The 17,729-nt window shown below is 45.4% G+C and overlaps 1 protein-coding gene across 4 annotated transcripts in view; it reads right to left on the reverse strand.

Moving 5' to 3' along the window:
• The window catches only part of EXOC6B (exocyst complex component 6B), a 293,100-nt gene that overhangs the window by 235,382 nt on the left and 39,989 nt on the right, over nucleotides 1-17,729 (reverse strand). For all 4 annotated transcript variants that reach the window (XM_062574913.1, XM_062574912.1, XM_062574911.1 and 1 more), the window contains exons 2-5: nucleotides 10,300-10,465; nucleotides 4,352-4,399; nucleotides 2,847-2,937; nucleotides 2,687-2,732 (exon numbers count right to left, since the gene is read on the reverse strand). In XM_062574913.1, coding sequence (XP_062430897.1) covers nucleotides 2,687-2,732; nucleotides 2,847-2,937; nucleotides 4,352-4,399; nucleotides 10,300-10,465 — 351 coding nt within the window. The remainder of the gene's footprint in view (nucleotides 1-2,686; nucleotides 2,733-2,846; nucleotides 2,938-4,351; nucleotides 4,400-10,299; nucleotides 10,466-17,729) is intronic.

Below are 17,729 nucleotides of genomic sequence, written 5' to 3' on the forward strand. Positions count from 1 at the left end.
TAACCAGAAGATGCCTGGCCTGTTAAGAACACCACAAGTCCAACAGCTTAATCCTGTAACCCGGTCACTGTTTATACTGCAGTGAGGTATGAAAAAGCTATTTGCAATAAAACGCAATCCCCTCTGGAGAGAAACTTAAAGAGAGCACACAAAGCCAGAAATTAAACCAGAGGAATAAACACACTTTGGGGTTTTGTTATATTTTAGGACGTTGTTTGTTGAACTAGAAGAAGCTAAAACGTAGCCTGCAGGGACAGCGCGTGTTCACCGATGGGGTCCCCGACTGCCTGCCGAAAACAAAGCCTAAAACACACCGGGGCAGAGAAAAGTTCAGCCGCGTTCGTGCTCCGGGAGCGCAGAGGCCAGCAACGGCTGCTGGCGAAGGCGCGCCGCCACGGCCCCCCGGCTCTCCGTCCCGCCGGGGCCGTCTCCGCTTTTGCATCTCCTCCGCTCATGCCCAGCGTCTCCTGCCCCGGAGGGTGCCCGAGTTCCTGCCCAGCTCCATCGCTCCAGGGAGCGTTTCTGCAGCGAAGTGGAACCGCTCGCCAAGGGGGGAAAGCGGCGGTTTGATCCGCAGAGTTGATGCAGACCCGGCTTTTTTTCTTTTCGTGGAAATAGCATCCTATCGGATAGGTACTATGGAAGCCTCTCGGCCACAAATGGGATAAAACATTCTCATTTCTTACTGCCTGGAGACTATCGATGTAAAAAGCTCCCGAAGGGCGGGAGAGAGGGATCCCTCCGGAGGCTCGCCGAAGGCGGCAGCCCCTCCAAAGGCACGGCCTTCACACTGGGCTTCAGCTCTCACATCCGCCCGCCAGCAGGATTCATCCCCTGAGCCTGACGGCTCCCACACGGAGCTTTCTCCCTCATGCCTCCCTCTGTCCTCCCAGGGTCTGGCAGAGCTTCTCATCGCTTTCCTGTGAGCGGCCTGGTGCGTCCCAATCATTGGGGCAAAGAGCTCTTTCTGTCTTTAATTACAGACAACAGAAGATGAAACTTCTCTCTCCATCTCCCCTCTCTGCAGGTTGCACAGCCGTTCATCTGGGTTTGGCCGGTGCTTCAATCCCCATTTCCAGCTCAAGTTAGCAGCCACAGGCTCTGTATTTGGCAAATGCCTGCATTCGTTTCACAAACACCATGCAGCAAACAGCACGTAATTCATTTTGTCTGTGACGAAAGAGTTGAGTTTATTCAGCCAAAATGCAAAGTCCATTACCCCAGTGAGACTGGTACTCAAAACCTGAGACTTACACTAGCAACTGACCCCTTGCTGGTTATCATCAGATGATATATAAGTGAGGCCGGGTGCAGACACAAAAATACTGAATATGTTGTGCTGCATCTGGTGAATGAAGACATCAAATCAAGACAAAGGAGGAGGAAAAAAAAAAAAAGCCAAGGATTCGGATTCTTCTTAAATGTGGCTTTCAACTTCTATTTATTTCAAAATGAACCAATCCAAAGGGGTGGAGGGGGGAGGGAAGAAAGATGCAATTCCTAGAACCAGACCCTGGAAACATTATCCAGAAAGAGGGAATCGAATGGCATGCGAATCCCTGTGATCAGCTCCGGCTCCCCACCCCACATCTGTCAGCGGGTAAGCCCCTCGCCGTTCCCCTAGACGGCAGAACACAGTCGGACAAGCTCGGCACTGCCTAATTCTGCGCTCAGACACTCGGAGAAAGGAGCGGAGAGCGCTGTGAACAACGGAAAAGCTCTCGGCAATTTCTCTGGCCAGTCCATCTTGCAGGAGTAACATTCACCTGTTCATCCAAGGCTTCTGGGGACCGAGGACCACAACGAGCAGCGGAGGCAGTGCAAAGATATCCCCATTCAATGAGTTATCGCTCTGTTTGAGCTATCTTTTGTTTGTTCTGCCTTGTTTGCATGACGGATGGCAGGCACAAAACAGGCATCAAATCGGATCGTGCTGCCTGCTTGGCATTCAGCTCGGTCCTGCTGTGTCTTAAGCTAACCTCTTTCCGCCAGCTGCTCTTTGCCCAATTTGCCACCTCCAGAGCTAAAGCACTGCTCCAAACTCCCATGCTGCTTAAACAAATCCTCCCCTAGAAGCGCAGCCATATAAACACCCTGGACCCTGGTTTAATTCTTAAGGAATACAAGAGATACAAAGTAGGAAAAATCTGAGATTTACAGCTCATGATTACTGAGCCAGAGTCCTTCAGCTCAGCTCACTCTTCTGAGCAACACTTAATTCTACCACAAAATAAGTTGTACACCTTCTCATTAGCTTCTCCTACCATCCACACAACATTTTGCAGGCTTTTGGCTTCCATTCATGCTGGATTCTCTCAGAGAATATCAGTTTTTGTATTATGACATTCCTAGGATGAAATTTAGTTAATGCAGACATACTGAAAGCCATGCAATGACTTGGGAAGTCCATCACACCAGTGAGCTTCCAGGGAAAAAAGTGAATATCCATCTTAATTAAAAAGACTAGCACAAAAAGAAATTAGAGGCTGTTGCAATCACAGTTCTACTCTGTACCACAGGAGGTTGAGCTATACGATGAAGATACTGACCAAAAATCAGATAACTTAACTTGGGAAGGCTGATTTCGAAGTCCTAAGTTTTGAGAACTTCTTTGTTTAGTTAAACTAACGCCAAAAGGGTGCTTTCCAATGTTTCCAGCATAAATGTCAGTCTACAAGAAATTTACCTTTTAGATTTCATTTGCTCTCGCAGTTTGCTGTACATCTCCAGGACTGGAAAGACAAGAAAAATACACAAGCATTGAGACAGAAGCATAAGGCAAAGAGATAATTCAGATAATTAAAATAGACAGCTGCGCAAATAAAGAGCAATTTCATATTCCTCACCAGGAAGACACAGCGTCAGCTTATCAACCGTCGCCGAGATATTTCTCTGTTGTAACCGACATTGCTTCAGCTCTTCCATTGCTATTATCAACTTTAGAAAGAAAAAAAAATACAGTAAGAACAGCAAACACAGAGCACAGAAGCTACTTTGCACTTGTCATGAACATCCAAACTGCAGATTGACTACAAAGCCTCCTCTGATAACTGCAGAGCTCACTGACCATTGCAAAGCTTTGCTTAAGTAGGGCAGACAGGCAGCTTCGGGTTGTTTAATCAAGTACCAGAAGCCTTCTCTAGTCTAATTTAAAACAAGCAAGTAGCAAAATCAAAGGCATCAAAATACTAGCCTTGCAGCACGTCCTGTGAATTCCAAAAATTATTTCCCCTTTCCATTTTACTCATCTTTTTCCTACTCCCTCTCCCTTTTCAAGCGTCTCTTTTCTAGTTCTTCTAAAAGACAGGATGTGGCCACTCATTCCCAGAGGAATTCTGACCATCACAAACTAACAATGATTTTTAAATCCTCAGTCTTCAATAGAAAAACCTGTACATCTGGATAAAGGCAAAACGAGGATCAGTCATCACATATAAATGAAAATTCTCTAGTTTCTTTGTTGGAAATGGGCTGTTCAGAGTTTTGTCCTTTAGACTACTGACTTATCTCCACAGTACCACATGTTTTACACTGTTACCAGACTGAGTGTGTAAAGTCCCTCTCAAAATCCCAGGCTCTTCTATTTTTGGAGGTGAATCCTCCACTCCACATCCTCCACAGTGACATAGTGGTATGTTTTGCCACCACCTCCCCGAAGGTTTTTTTTTTTTTTTTTTTTTGGCTTTCGTCTTCATTAGATGCATCAGTCTGAACTGGTCCAACCCAGATATTTTCTTGTTTTTTTGACTGCAGTGCAGCTCTACAGAGGGTAACGGTTGCACATACACTCAGTAACACGATGTCTGGGGGTCTGGGAGGGCAGTTAAGAGGAGAAATGGAAAAGGCACAAGGAGTGGCAGATTTATACGGAATACGGCTCAAGCAACGAGACTCATCAGGAGGAGCTGACAGAGACGGGAGACGAGCCCTCCTCCGGGAGCTCTCATGCATCTCCGTGCCGGTTGCTCGCAAAGCTTCAAGTGCCGGTGCCGTCACTCGGCGCTCGGCTCTGCCGCCCACCTTGAAGTCCCCTCGGTTTATTACTATTCCTTGACGACGAAGGGGCAGAAGAACCTCTTGCTTTCCAGGGTTTGCCTTTCACTAGCTTTTAATCCACAGGCTTTAAAGAAAAGAAAAGTCCCTTCCCAACTCTCGCGCGACTCACATTTCATCCAGAAAGGCAAGTTACAGCAGAGAGAGTTACCAAAGCGTGCAGCAGCAACGCCGCGCACGCTGCCGGCGCGGCGGACGGGTTAGAAGCGCTGCAGCGCGGCGTAACCTGCTAGGAGCCAGCGCTGCCCAGGCGCGAGAAAGCAGACAGCAGGGACGGAAGGGCGAGCGCAGCACTTACTTCTTTTCCTTCGTTCTGCAGTTTTCGGTTGGTGTCCGTCACCTGATTCTGCAGGGGGGGAAAAGAAAGAGCACATCTACGTGTAAATCAGGATAACGTTTCCCACCAGTAAAGGATAAGTAAGCACCACCACTTTGCACGCAGCGCTGTCTCGCACAGCACCAAACACTTCATTAGCTATTGATTGCCATCGCCACTGACACACTAAAGGACGTCAGCAGCAGCCCAGCAAGCACAGAGGGGCTCCGAGAGGGTTTTCTCACTTGTTAGCACAGAAACATGGGAGGCAACAAGAGTCAATGCTGCTGCGTGGCAGCTTCAAAAAGCTGCACTCCCGATGGACCAAATTTTGCAGCAGATGCTCACGGGGATTCTCATCCTAAAAAAAATTATTTTACATCAGCGGCACAGGTAGGATGCAAGTGTCATGGAATGAAATTTGCCCTCTCCAACACCAAATAAATTTATAATTAGCCTTTAAATCCTTAATAGCACAGTAAGAAAAGCAGTTTTCTGCGTGTACTTTACCTAAAATGTTCAAACGTTTCTCTTCGACCTAAGGACACATCTCCTGCGGGATCCCTCCTCCTGGCTCCCAAACCCCTTTATAAAAAATTACGTTTTCTTTGCTAACCTGGCTGCTTGAAGCTTCCACTTTCTGCATCACTTGAACAAACTAAGGCTCAAAATTCACCCATCTCCCACTTTGCAAACCTCTAGCTCCCCTGGGCTAGCAAGATCACAGCAGCTGAGCATTTTATGGCTCCAGGCCTTAGCAGGAAAACATGCAGGAGACCAAAGGAAACTTCTAAACACGTCTGGCTTGAACGCAAGGAGTTTACACGCTGTTTTGACAGCGAGCAGAAAGATGACTCCGGGAATCCTCCTGAATGCTCGTTCAAGATTAGACAGGACAAGGTTTGTAGATGGAGAGAACACCTTTTACGGACCAGCTGGTACAGCCAAAACAAATTAGACCAACACGTCCAGCTTCAAATCTTTAATCAAAGCAAACAGTTATACAGCTAAATCCCACAGAGCAGCACTGATCCAGGCTCAGGTGCCTCTCGTTCCAGCACACTAGTGCTGTATATGTATGTATATGTATGTGTGTATTTTATATACATGTAAAATATATATGTATATATATAATTTTTTTAATATATATGGCATTGCTTCAATGAAGAAAACCATCCAGCCTCACAATTTTCCTTTTATTTTCAATAGCAGACATGCTGCTTATTAGTTTGCCATGATGTAAGAGAAGAGGATTCACCTCCTGATCTCCCCTTACACGATTTCAGTGCAGCATCTGCATCACATCGCTCCCCCTTCTGTGGTAGCTTCAGCTCTGCTGGCTGCTTGCCTCGTGCAAAAACTGCTCATTTCCTCTATGATGTACTGAGATTTTTACGAGCAGGAGCAGAGCATCTCTTCCAAAGATTATTTTATTTTCTTATATCCTGAAAATCCCACGAGGAAAGAGAAATCCGTGTAGGGTAATTTAAAACTGCTCCTAAAATAATGCCAAGGCTGTACTACTCTTCTATTAAAATTACATTATCAATCCCAGCTAAGACGAGAAGTCAGAATATATCCTGCCCTTGCACACTGAGCATTTTAGGGGGGCAAGAGGCGGTGCTGTGTTTTGTTCTTAAGATCCACATCCATACCATGAAAAAAGACGCATGATTATTTATACAGTCTCTGCATAGGCACGCGGAAGCTTTTCGGAGGAGGAGATCTGATAATCCAAGACAGACGCCCAGCAAGGGGGGGGGGACAGACAGCAGGTGGGCACGCGCCAGGAGCGAGGCGGGGAACGGAGCGCGGGCTCGCGGGCTGCTCGAGCTGTCGGTCCGCGTGCCCGAAAGGTGGTACGGAGCCGGGGGGGGACGTCATTCCCCCGCCGCTTCCAGAGGGGAAGGGAGACGGGCGAAGGGCAGCCGAGAGGCTCCGGGGAACGGAGGCGAAGGGCGCCGGTCCTGGCCGCCCCGACTCCGCTCCGCGGCCGAGAGAGGGTCTTTCGAGCCTGCGATTTAGGAGCTTCCCGATCAGGGGCTGCACCCCAAACGCCAGGTTTGTTACCCACCATCGCAGCCGCTCCCCGCTCGCCGATCGAACCCCCGCGGGAAACCGCTGCACGGCCACTGCGGCTTCAGGCCGCCCTGCGGCATCCTGCAGCGGTGAGATCCACGCTGGGCTGTGCGCGGCGAAGGCGAGCGTCCCTTGCCTTTAAGTCAGCTGCCTGGGTTTTGTTAGACCTGCCTTAATCCAAACGCAGAAAGCAGTAAAAACTGCCTCATTTTCTCTCTCCTCCTCCAAACTTAATAGATCTCATGACTCCGAGCACAGAGGCAGCAGGACTGTTGGAAGGGTGGATGAGAACCGCAAGGGTCTTTTCAAAGAAAAACCATTTTATTGCCATTCAGCAGCAGCCAGTGTGAAGTGCTAAACTCAGGCACAAATAATCAGCGGCACAAAGCAGGACACAGCGGCTTTGTGGAAAAGGACACAGCGATCACAGTAAATTGAACTGAAAAATAGCCAGTGCCGCTCTGTTACTAAAAAAGCACTAGTGGGTACAACCTCCCTCATACAACCCTTCTCCACTTCACGGGTGGCTGACTATCTCCCCAGGTCAGGAACCACAGTGTTAAAAACAAGCAACCTCAAAACCTACCAGCTAGAAAGGCTTCAGAGTAGGAAATAAAAATGATGAGAAAGCCTAGAAAGTGCCACCCTCTCGGGTGGATTGTGGCTACTCATCTTGGAGAGGACAAGATTAGTGAAGAACGTTACAACCACCTCTGAACTGTAGAAGGCCACCACAAAAAGAAGAAATAATCTCTCTTCTGTGGCCATGATTGGTAGGAGAAAACTATCAGAGCTAAAAGGTAGGGAAAAAAGGTGAAAAAAATATTTTCAACTATCTAACTTGAATTACCTAGAGCAGAGAGGATAGCAACATGTAAGAAATCACTAACATTAGACCAGGTTGGACAAAAATCCATCAGCAGTGACATGGCCAAAGCAGAACTTGCCTTAGAGAAAGGGATCAGCTAGCTTCTTCTTCGAGTTTGCCACCTGCCCTGATTCTGAGATCCTTTCTCTTCCACACCTTAAACCACACTTTCCGAATGGAACAATCCCAACATATAACCTCTCTTTGTATCTTTTCATTCCTACAATAACCTTTATGAGATGGAGTAGCTACAATGGTACACAGTTGTCAAGATGTTGGGGTACTGGGAATCTGCAGAATGAGAACTGCTCAACATTGCACTCTGCATTTCCTAATAAGGAAGAAAGCCTGTACAGTACAAGACTTGAGAATATTCAAGATATGCAACATTAAAAAAAAAAAAAGCAGCAGCAAGATTTTCCCTTTGAAATCCCATAAGAACTTAAATGAGAAGTGGGCTAGCAAAACTATATAGTTAAAAAAATTAAAAACAAAAAACAAAGAATAAACAAATGCAAAAAAGGTTTTGGTTCAATAAAATATTATGGTTTAAAATCACCTAACTTAAGGGGATGCCCTTCTGAAGGCATGTCATATGTATTTCCAGTTAACTTAATTCTTTGTCAATATGCAGATTATACACCAGTGACCCAGTGTCCTTTGAAAGAAACAAGGTTTGTAGTGCAGAAATTCATTACTGAGGAGCTCACTTCCATGCAAGAAGAGTTCCCAGCTCTGCCCTTAGAAGGCCAACAACAATAGAAAGTTTAAACATAAGAAGTTTAACCAGACAGTTCTGATGAGTTTTCAGTTTGATTTGAGGCCACCTGAGCTACAGCTGCCCTCTTCCCTCCATACTGTAAGGCTGTATTACACGAGGATGGGTGAAGACGATGGGTCTAGCTCGTATTTAGCATGCGCATCCATCAAACAATAAAGCTGGTATTTCTACAAGTGTGGTATTACACAGAATGCCCCAAAACTAGAAGCACATAAGCAAAGATGCGCACTACAGACGCATTACAGAGAGCATTTATTTTATACTTGCATGTACGTTCAAAGACCAGCGCTATTGAGAAAAAGGCCCAGATCAAATACAGAATGAAAAGCTGGAACAAAACCCACACTCATCACTGGACCCATGGATGATTCTCTCGGGAAACCCTTACAAAGAGGATTCAGTATTTTTCAAATAAGCTTCTGTGGATATTTTTCCCATGTGTCGTTTCACAGATTGCACAGTAATGGAAATCAAGAGAGATCCTGGGGGTACAGAGATGGACTTCACAGTGTGCCACCAACAAAGTAGCTGTTTGTAGAATGGGAAACAGCAACAAGCCTTTATAAACAAACAATGTGCAATTCTTGGATAGAAACAATAGCTTAAAAAGAAAAAAAAAAAAGCCAACTCCTTTCATGGTACTTTCAATGGTTTCATCCTGCAATCAGTCACTGGATGAATCCTCCTCTTGGAAAAAGCCATTGCAATACAGTTCCTTCTGATGTCACGAAAGCCCACACAAAGAAGGTGCTCCTGCATGCAAGCGTTGGTCTGTGGGATTGAGACCTGTGTTGGAAACTAGGTATCTGCTTTGAAGTGCCAGAGTTAACTTAGAAAACCAACAGCCAGCACAGCTAAGCTAGAGCTCTTAAAATCTTCCCCAGAAAGTTTGCTTTTCTGACATATTTTCCCCTATTTATGACTCCATTTCCTCTAATTCTCATTGAACAGTCCTCCACGCTTCTAGACTAGCTTCCATAAAGGTCCTTCTCAACAGGTTATGCTCTGTATAGTTAGTAAGATTAGCAGTACTGTTCTCTGGACACAACCCGTACGTCTTTGGGTGCCATGCAATTCAGATCCATTCAATAGGCAACCGGTTTTGTTTTTTTTTTTGTTTTGTTTTTTTTTTTTGCTTGTTTGTTTTTTTTTTGGGGGGGGGGAGGGGCAAGAGGGAAGGGATGGGGTGTTGAGAAGGAGTAGATCAAAGTCACACCTTGCTGTTGAAGTTTGCTGAGAATCCAGTTCAGGAATGGAACAAAAGGCACACAATCTTCCCTTCCAAACTTCTACAGAAAAAAATCAAGAAGGTTCTCCAACCTCTGAAGTTCACTAGTTAAGTCATTGCTGTGCTTTTAAATATGCCCAAAACCATGTAATATTCAGATTTTTAAAGGCATAACATCTAAAAGCTTTAACTGCAAGCCCACCTGGCCCCTACACCTAGGAAAACCTGCAGTCTCTAGTTGCCTCTTCCCAGGATGCTCCCCGATTTCCTTCCCATTGCTTATCTACACTCCAATCCTACAAATGGCTTTTTCTCCATCCTACTGAGCATAATCCATTTTTCAAGAAATAGGGAAATTCCACTTTTCTACACCTTTCTCCTGCCTTTCTACACAGCTTTAAAGGCTACAGTACTTGGAAAACCCATCTCCAGCTCTGATCATTTTACTTCCTAGTTAGGGTAACCAACACTAGAGATGCTACTCGAAGAAACAAGCTATGCTTTTGCTTACAAGCCAGTGTTTCAGTGGTTAGTTATTCCAAACATCCTTATTTACCTTCAACCACTGTTCCTTCTTACTCCAAAAGCACAGTGCCCTGAAGTTCATTTGCTTTTAAGTACTACAATATTACAATTTCACTTGCCAACATTACAGACAGCATTGCACACCAGGATGGGCACTGCAGCAGACACTGCTGTAGCAGCAGATGTGCTTTTGACTTCTTTTTTTTTTTTGCTTAAGAAATCAGTATAAGGTATACCAGGAAAAGCCAGTCTCCTAATGTAGAACAGGCGTAGCCTTAATGTTTCTTGTGCTTCTAATGTACCACAGCATTCCAGTTTGCCAAACTAATTGTTCAACCTCAAATGACTAACCTATTACTATGGGAAGGAAGATTTTTTGTTGCTGTTTAGGTTTAAGATAGAAGGGAAATGCTCTGGACAGAAGATGACATTTGCTTGGTTTCTCTTACCTTCAGTTTTTGCGCTTCACCCCTAACTTTCAGCAGCTCCGTGATGGAATCCACAAAGCCCTGATAATGGAAGTTGCACATTTTTTCAATTTCACGATCATGGTTTCTGATCCGTGCTTCCAATTTTTCCATAAAACGACCGTGTTCCTCTCCATCATAGACAGACCTAAAAGAAGGTACCAGCACACGTCAGGATTCTAGTATCTGCTAATGTTATTACTTAAAGAAATACCAAGAACACAAGCTTTAAAAAGAAAAAAAAAAAAAAACTCCTATGATAAAAGGAGAGCTCTGCTTTTCACTTGCGTATAATTAGGCACCAAACCCAGGTTTGCAAATCTTTCTGTTCCAGCCTTTCTTCTTCTTTTCCACCCATCAGACACCAGTTTTCTTGTCCCTCCAAGATCACACCATAGTCAGCTCAGAGCTAAACCATTTGAAACAAACTCTTCATACTCTTTGATTTTTGATCACTATATGCCACTGTCTGCTGTAAAACAGGGCACCTTTCTGGCACAGTTTGCTGGGTGTTCTTCAGGCTTGAAGGGGAAAGCCTTCTACAGCAGGGTAGCATCTCTATAGCTGCTAAAATCCAGTCTCCTCCTCACCCCCACCTCTGGCAGCGCAGTCAGCCCAACACGCCACCCAGCAGGAGGGAGGTCCCCCAGGACACAATACGGTGCACGTCGCAGGTGCCTCAGGCTTTGGTACAACCAAACAACATTACCGTCCAACCGAGAAAAAAAAAAAAAGACTATCCTCCGTATTTTGTTAAAATCCCCACAACTGGCAAGACAAGCTTAAATTGCCATGTTCAAACAAAGCAGAAGATGCTTTTTGTTCTGCACACGCCAAACACGCACTGACAGGTACTGAAGATGATTTCCAACAGCTCTTGTAAAGCAGCCCAGCACGCAGCTCTCTCGCCTGCAGGAAGACGATTGCTACATAAAGTCAACACATCACGACTGCAAAACAAGGTAATGCTGTTCTGAAAAACAGAATGACGACGTGACACCCAGAAACAGTAGGGGACTGTGCTTGGTTTCCGTTTTTACGGCAATTAGATTTTCTGTGGAGTGTGCCGCTCCCGCTCTTAGACCTGTCTCCACTAAGTTACAGTGTTTTGAGGAGCATTGCTAACTCCTCAACCCGAACTCTCTCTCCAAGCAGCAGTATTAAGTACACAGCAAGACTTATGAAACCTGAGGTCGCATCATTTCAGAAAGTAAGGCTAAGTTAATTATACACTAGACTCCACGCAGCAACTAGAGGTGAAAAATGGGGGACAAGAGAACTGCAACAAGCTACGGGAGTCAACAAAGGATCACTGCTTGCAGCAGTGGCAAACGACGCTTCAGGAGGAACCAGAACTAGAGGAATCCTACCAGGCATCTTAAATCTTCCTGCCCGAGGCACCCACAGGATGTGGCCTTGTGATGTGATCTGTGCCCATGACTCGCTCTGGAAAGCTCCAGATTCTGAATCCACAAAGATCTCTAAAATTATGTACAAAATACCAAGACAGGACCAAAAGCTGAAAGGAAAATGCTGAATTATCATGCTTTAAAAACTTTAACAACTTCAATTATACAATTTCAATAAACCATTCTCAATGAAAAAAAGAAATAGAAATGAAGACGCCAGAATCTTAAGGTCTTTTGAAAACTCAGTGTAAAATAACCCAGTCCTACCTCAACTGTACATAGAGAAGTCTTTGAAGGTTACAACATTGTGTTCTTTAGCATCAACCAACTTCAACCCCTGGACTAAAGGTAGAAAGGGATATAACGTCCTCAAATCATGTGAATGTCACCACAGCGCGATGCTAGTGGGTTTTCCTTCAGCTTAACCAGGCACAGAGATTTGCTGGTAAAACATCGAAATATTAAAGCTAGAGACAGAGTGCCATCTAGCGATGCTCGGCCTACTGCAGCACTTCTCAGCAAACGAGGCCCCACTCTTCTAACAAACTCTTAATTCAAAAATGAAAGCACACATAACCAAATCAAGCTACAGAAGCTGTGCTTTTACTCCACTACAAATTCTAAAGAAAAAAGCAAACAGTAATTATGGGTTCCATCTAAGCATGTTTGCATGAAAGAAAAATATCGCTTGCATTTACAGAAGCATCTAGCAACCAAAAAAACCTCAAAATAACATGTAAATTTTAGGAGAAGTTTCATTTGCAGATGGCTAGACACAAAGTTCCCATGATTTTTATTAGCCTGATTCTACGTTAAAAAAAAAATGAGTTGGTGACAGACAGTAAAAACAACCTGCTGGGATTTTTTTGACCTACATGTCAGCTCTAAGCTCATTTAAAAAAAAAAAAAAAAATCTGTATCATCCTTTTTAGGGCCTCCTGTTCGTGCATGACCCTCCCAGGTAAAACCAGCATCCTTCACACCCACCCTCCCTTTAAAATGCAAGCAAATGGGCAAAGCCCAAGTGCTTTCTGCCTCCACAGAGACGTCCCAGACCAAACTACCAACACCCTCCACAGGCGCAGGATGCCCAGCTCCAGCTCAACAGTGAACTTCACATAACCAGGCTGCGGTGACTGCTGATTCCCAAAAGAAATAAAGCAGGGCTCCATCTGACCACACGGAAAACAAACCATCACCTGGCAGCGCTTCCTAGCATCTCCCAGCCCCAAACCCTACCATCATCATCTTAGGTCCCCAGGCCCCCACTGGAGGTCCACCTTTCTCAGCCATTTCTGTAGCTGTCTGAGCTCCAACATCACTCTCAGAAAAGCATCCCAGTAATTTCAAGTCCTTGAAGTTCACGTACGCCAACTGTCGGTTCCTTCTCAAGACCAGCTCCAGACCTCAGCTGCTCCACTCAGTAGAAAAAATCAAAACAGGGAACAGAGTAAAAGTTTGAGGAACACAGACAACTTTATAGGCGGGCAGGTTTAGCTCAGTTGGTTAGAGCATGGTGCTGCTAATGCCAAGGTCACGGGTTCAATCCCGTACGGGACTTTGCGGAGGGCTGAACCAGACGATCTCCAGACGTCCTTTCCAACCTTACCATTCTATGATTCAACTCCTTCCTCCTTTCCAGGATTACCACATTTGGGGCTTTAGACTTCACACTTCTTACCTACCAAAACTTGGGACAACCCAGTACCTTGCTGTGGATACATATGCATTTTCTCCAGCTACTCCCCCGAATCTCATCTCTTCTCCTTATGCACCTCACTTCTAGTAACAACTTTTCTGGTTGGAGCACCAATTCTAGCCAGGGCTGGATCTCTAGCGCAGCACTACTCAATTGCTGAGTGACTAACGATTTATACGACACTTGGTGAGGCACAAGAAAGAAGTCTCTACAAAAAGAAATCTTCTATGTGATTATTAGTGGAATAAATATACAACAAATCAATAATTAAGTAAGGAAAATAAAAACTAGGTTTTGGCTGCTCATTTTCTTGGTTGTAAAGACAAGGTGTTGTGAGAATGCTACGGAATGACCTAAGAGGGCTTCTTTTTTCATGGATATTAAAAAAAAAAATGGTGGTTATATAGCTTGAGGAAAAACCTCCCTCTTGAAGAAAACCCTATGATTAGAAGTCAGAGGAACAGCGGCCTGGCCTGCGCGCACTGATCCTGCAACTCGGGAGGAGGGTATCGTTTCCGAGATTGACGATTCTGTGCTCACTGACAGATCTCTCTGGTTTATATGCATCTTCTTAAGTACACTCACTAAACAAAACCATTTCAAAGTTACTTTGAAAAGTTCTTGGATTGTACTGTTGAGTTTCACAATTTCTGCACTCATTAAAAATCCACTTTGGTTTTTCAAAAGATCAACTGGAAAAAAAAAAATCTTTCCAGGAAAGTTATAACAGGCCATGTACCAGCAAGACCAGGAGTTCTGGTCTGCAGCTTTGCTTCCATTACCAAAGCTATCCCTCAAAACAGGGCAACTAAACCTGGTCCATACCAAGGGGCCAAGCTCTTAGCAACCAGTAACAAGCAGGACAGACTCCAGGCGCAGAGCGAGATGCTCACTCTTTCCGTTCTCCAAGGGCGACACAGGGAGCCTGAGCTCAGGCCGGGGTGGGACGCGCTGAGCCCTTCGCCCTGCCCACGCATCGCAGAGCCGTGCGGGGATGCTGCTCCTTCCCGCGCACCGGCTGCATCGATGGTCTCGAGACCACCCAAAAACTCACAAAAGTGCGAAGTTTGGGGGGAATGTAACCCAAAACAAGGCTGCAAGAAATCCCAAGCTTAGCGGCAGGTTTCCTCCCCGAAGAGGCAGTGGGGCGGGCTGCACGCGTGCCTGGGGAGCTTGTCTCCTGCCCCTCCGAGCACGGAGGGCTGTGGAACAGCGCACGGAGCACATCGCGGGGACCCAAGGGACTTGCTTGTGTTTTCAATTAATAAGTGGAACAAATTCCTGAGTCTGCTGTGGGCTTCAATCCCTCTCCCACCCCCCTTTAAAACTTCTGTAGTGGTTTTAATCCCTCAGAAACATTTTCTTCTCATTAGGCTACATAAAAGCATTAGCAGTTTGTTTAATCTTATTCTAACTTTTCTAATAAACAAATCAACTACTGAGCAATGCAAAAAAAAAAAACAAAAAAGCAAGAGTGGTGCAACAACTCCATGGAAAAAGGTCAAAGCAAGTTTGCAACAACTCCATGGAAAAAGGTCAAAGCAAGTTTGCAGGACTAATACCTGCTTACTATGTCACAGCGTTCATAACTTCAAGCTTTGGGCTTCACTAGGTTTGTGTGTGTATTAGCAAACTGCACTTTTTAAAAGAAACCCCATTTATTTGGTGTATTACACCTGAAAGTGCTTGAGGTGAAGGGCGTCAAATTTGCCTTTTTAGCTTTAAATTTATTAAAGAGAACTTAATTCCACTCCGATTTCCCATAACACTGACACAGGTTTGTATTTAGGTCACAAACACAGCAGAGCAAGTAGCATTTTTTAAAAAAAAAAGTGCACAACATCTAATTGTAAATATTTTTCGTATTATAGTTCAGAAAGCATTCCCACGTATGTGAATCTGAACTGGAAAAGTGTATCTTGTACAGACACTGTTATCCACAATTGTATTTTCAGCCTGCAAAAAGATCTTTCCAATCACTGTAAAATTCAGCAAAATATTAGCTATATCCCATTATCACTAGGTTCTTGAGCAGAGTACAAGATAGTTTCTGAAAACCACCACTGCTCTTAGACTGTAATTACTTGGAGGATAACGCTGGGTTTAGAGCTGGGGTACGCTGTAAGTGGGAATATCTTGACTTCAGTAAAGCTTGTGACACTGCTAAATTTGGGTATTCGCGTAAGCACTTAAGAAAAAACACTGTACAGATAATTACCATAAACCACATGCATATGCTAGTCAAGAAAAACCATTCTAAAAAAAAAAAAAAAAAAAAAAAAAGAAAAAGAAGTTGCTTGTCAAAGGCTGGGCTCAACCAGAAGGGGCTTTTCAACAGTGGTTCCACATGAATTTGTTCTGGGCCTGGTTTTCCTCAGTGGTTTTATTAACAAATTGGAAGATATAATGCAAGTTGTACTCGAAAAATGCGCTGCTAATACCAAGCCGAGAGGAGTCCCGAGCCTCCCGCAACACGGCATCCCCGCTCAAGACCTCGGGAAACTGGAAACGTGACCACAAGGCAACGGCAAGGAGGTCAGTAAAAGGCAGGCACAAGGGACTGCCCAAAGGAAAGGAGCAGGCAGCAGCGCAAATAAAACGGGATCAGCCGGGAAGCGGCTTTGCAAGCGAGGAGACGGGAGCTTCAGCTCGCCCCGTGTGCGGTACCAGTCACCCGGCGCAGCACCTTACTTCTGGAGCACGCTGGAGGCAACCTGGAGGTGCACAAGAGGCTGGTGCAGATTAAGCTCTTCTCACAGTTACCGTACAAGGCCTGGCCACATAGGCTGGAGCGGAGCGGGATCCGCCAGGCCAGGGCACTCCTCAGCACCGCGCTTGGGAAACGGACCGTCTCCGGCACCAGAGAACAGCTTTGGTCTCACTGGACTGCTTCAGGGCAACAGAAACACACGGTAAACTTGCAGACTAGCGGAATAACCTGAAGACAAGGGAGATATCCTTGCTCTTGGCCAGGAGCACCAACTCCGTGTGATCAAGCGATGCAATTCTGAGCTCCAGCGATGGGGACCTGCCCCACATCTTCCTCGGCAGCGACAGCAGGGCAAGCGCCGGAGATGCCAATACCCTGACAGCAGCAATAGCCCTGTGCTTGGCCCCAAGCGCACACTTGCGCCTTCATCCTCAGCCCAACTGATTCACAGACTGAGCCCCAAATTCCTGAACCAGTTAATTTTTGTGGTTGGATACATATTTACAGATAGCAGGAGAGAGAAAAAGAGAAGGGAAGACGTGGTTCCCGCACAGCACCAGTATTTTTGGTGCAGATTACCCCCTCCTCGAGAACTTTCAAGCTCCCTTCACCACTCTCTGTGAAAACTGGCTTCAAGTTTGCATCAAGTTGATGAAAGATGGCATCAAGCTAAAAGGCACGACAGCTCCTCAGAGAGACCACGGAAAGCCATGGTAATGCCACACCTCGCTCCTCACTCGCAAAGCCCTGCTGGATGAAGGCCATCTCAGGAGCCCATCACAAAGGTGATGGAACCACCCAGCAGATGGCTTTACAGAAAAGCCCTTTCTACCGGACACTACTGCTCTCTTGCTGTATTATCTACTCTATCCACAGCACAAAGAGGAGGAGAAAACGAAGATTTGACAACAAAGAAGAAAGCCACCCTTCCAGTGCATCCAAAATTCAGATCACTGATAACAGAATATAGGTTTTGTAAACTTTAGAGAATTAATAATTTAGTCATTACATCTATAAAAGCAGATTAGCTTACCACAGAAAAATTTTAATGTCTGTACTTGCTGTGTTATTGCTCAAAAGTTTTTTCTTACTAACAAAGTTCATTTTGTTGTCTTATGCATTGTTTAAACAAGTTGATTTTTTTTTGGTGCATTCTTGGCTTTAAGCTCTGGACCCTCCTTTCTGCTGTGAAGCAATATTGTCATAACATCCAACAGAGGCACAACAAATCCTCAAGACATGCATGATGTTAAAAGCGCTACATTATAAAACCACACAAAGCGCATTAAAAAATGACGGCAGGGTGATTGATAACTTCCATGCTCGAAGCATGCTCACCAGTGCCTCTGCAGAACGACTCTGGCAGCGACTCCAGCGAGGGCTCTGCACGAGCATACATGTTTCTCATGCACGCTGCTTAAGACCAAAGTAGCAACTTGATGCCTCCACAGGAGGTGCAGCACAAGACGCAACAGCCCTTGGCGCTGAGCTCCCCACCTGGCAGCTCTGCGTCCCAGCACTGCCAGCTTCGTGCTCCTTTGCTCTCCCCAAAGAGCATGCTTCATTATCAAGGTCAACTCAAGGTCTCACTAGC

Source organism: Rhea pennata, chromosome 4 (assembly GCF_028389875.1).
Source record: "Rhea pennata isolate bPtePen1 chromosome 4, bPtePen1.pri, whole genome shotgun sequence".
NCBI lineage: Eukaryota > Metazoa > Chordata > Aves > Rheiformes > Rheidae > Rhea > Rhea pennata.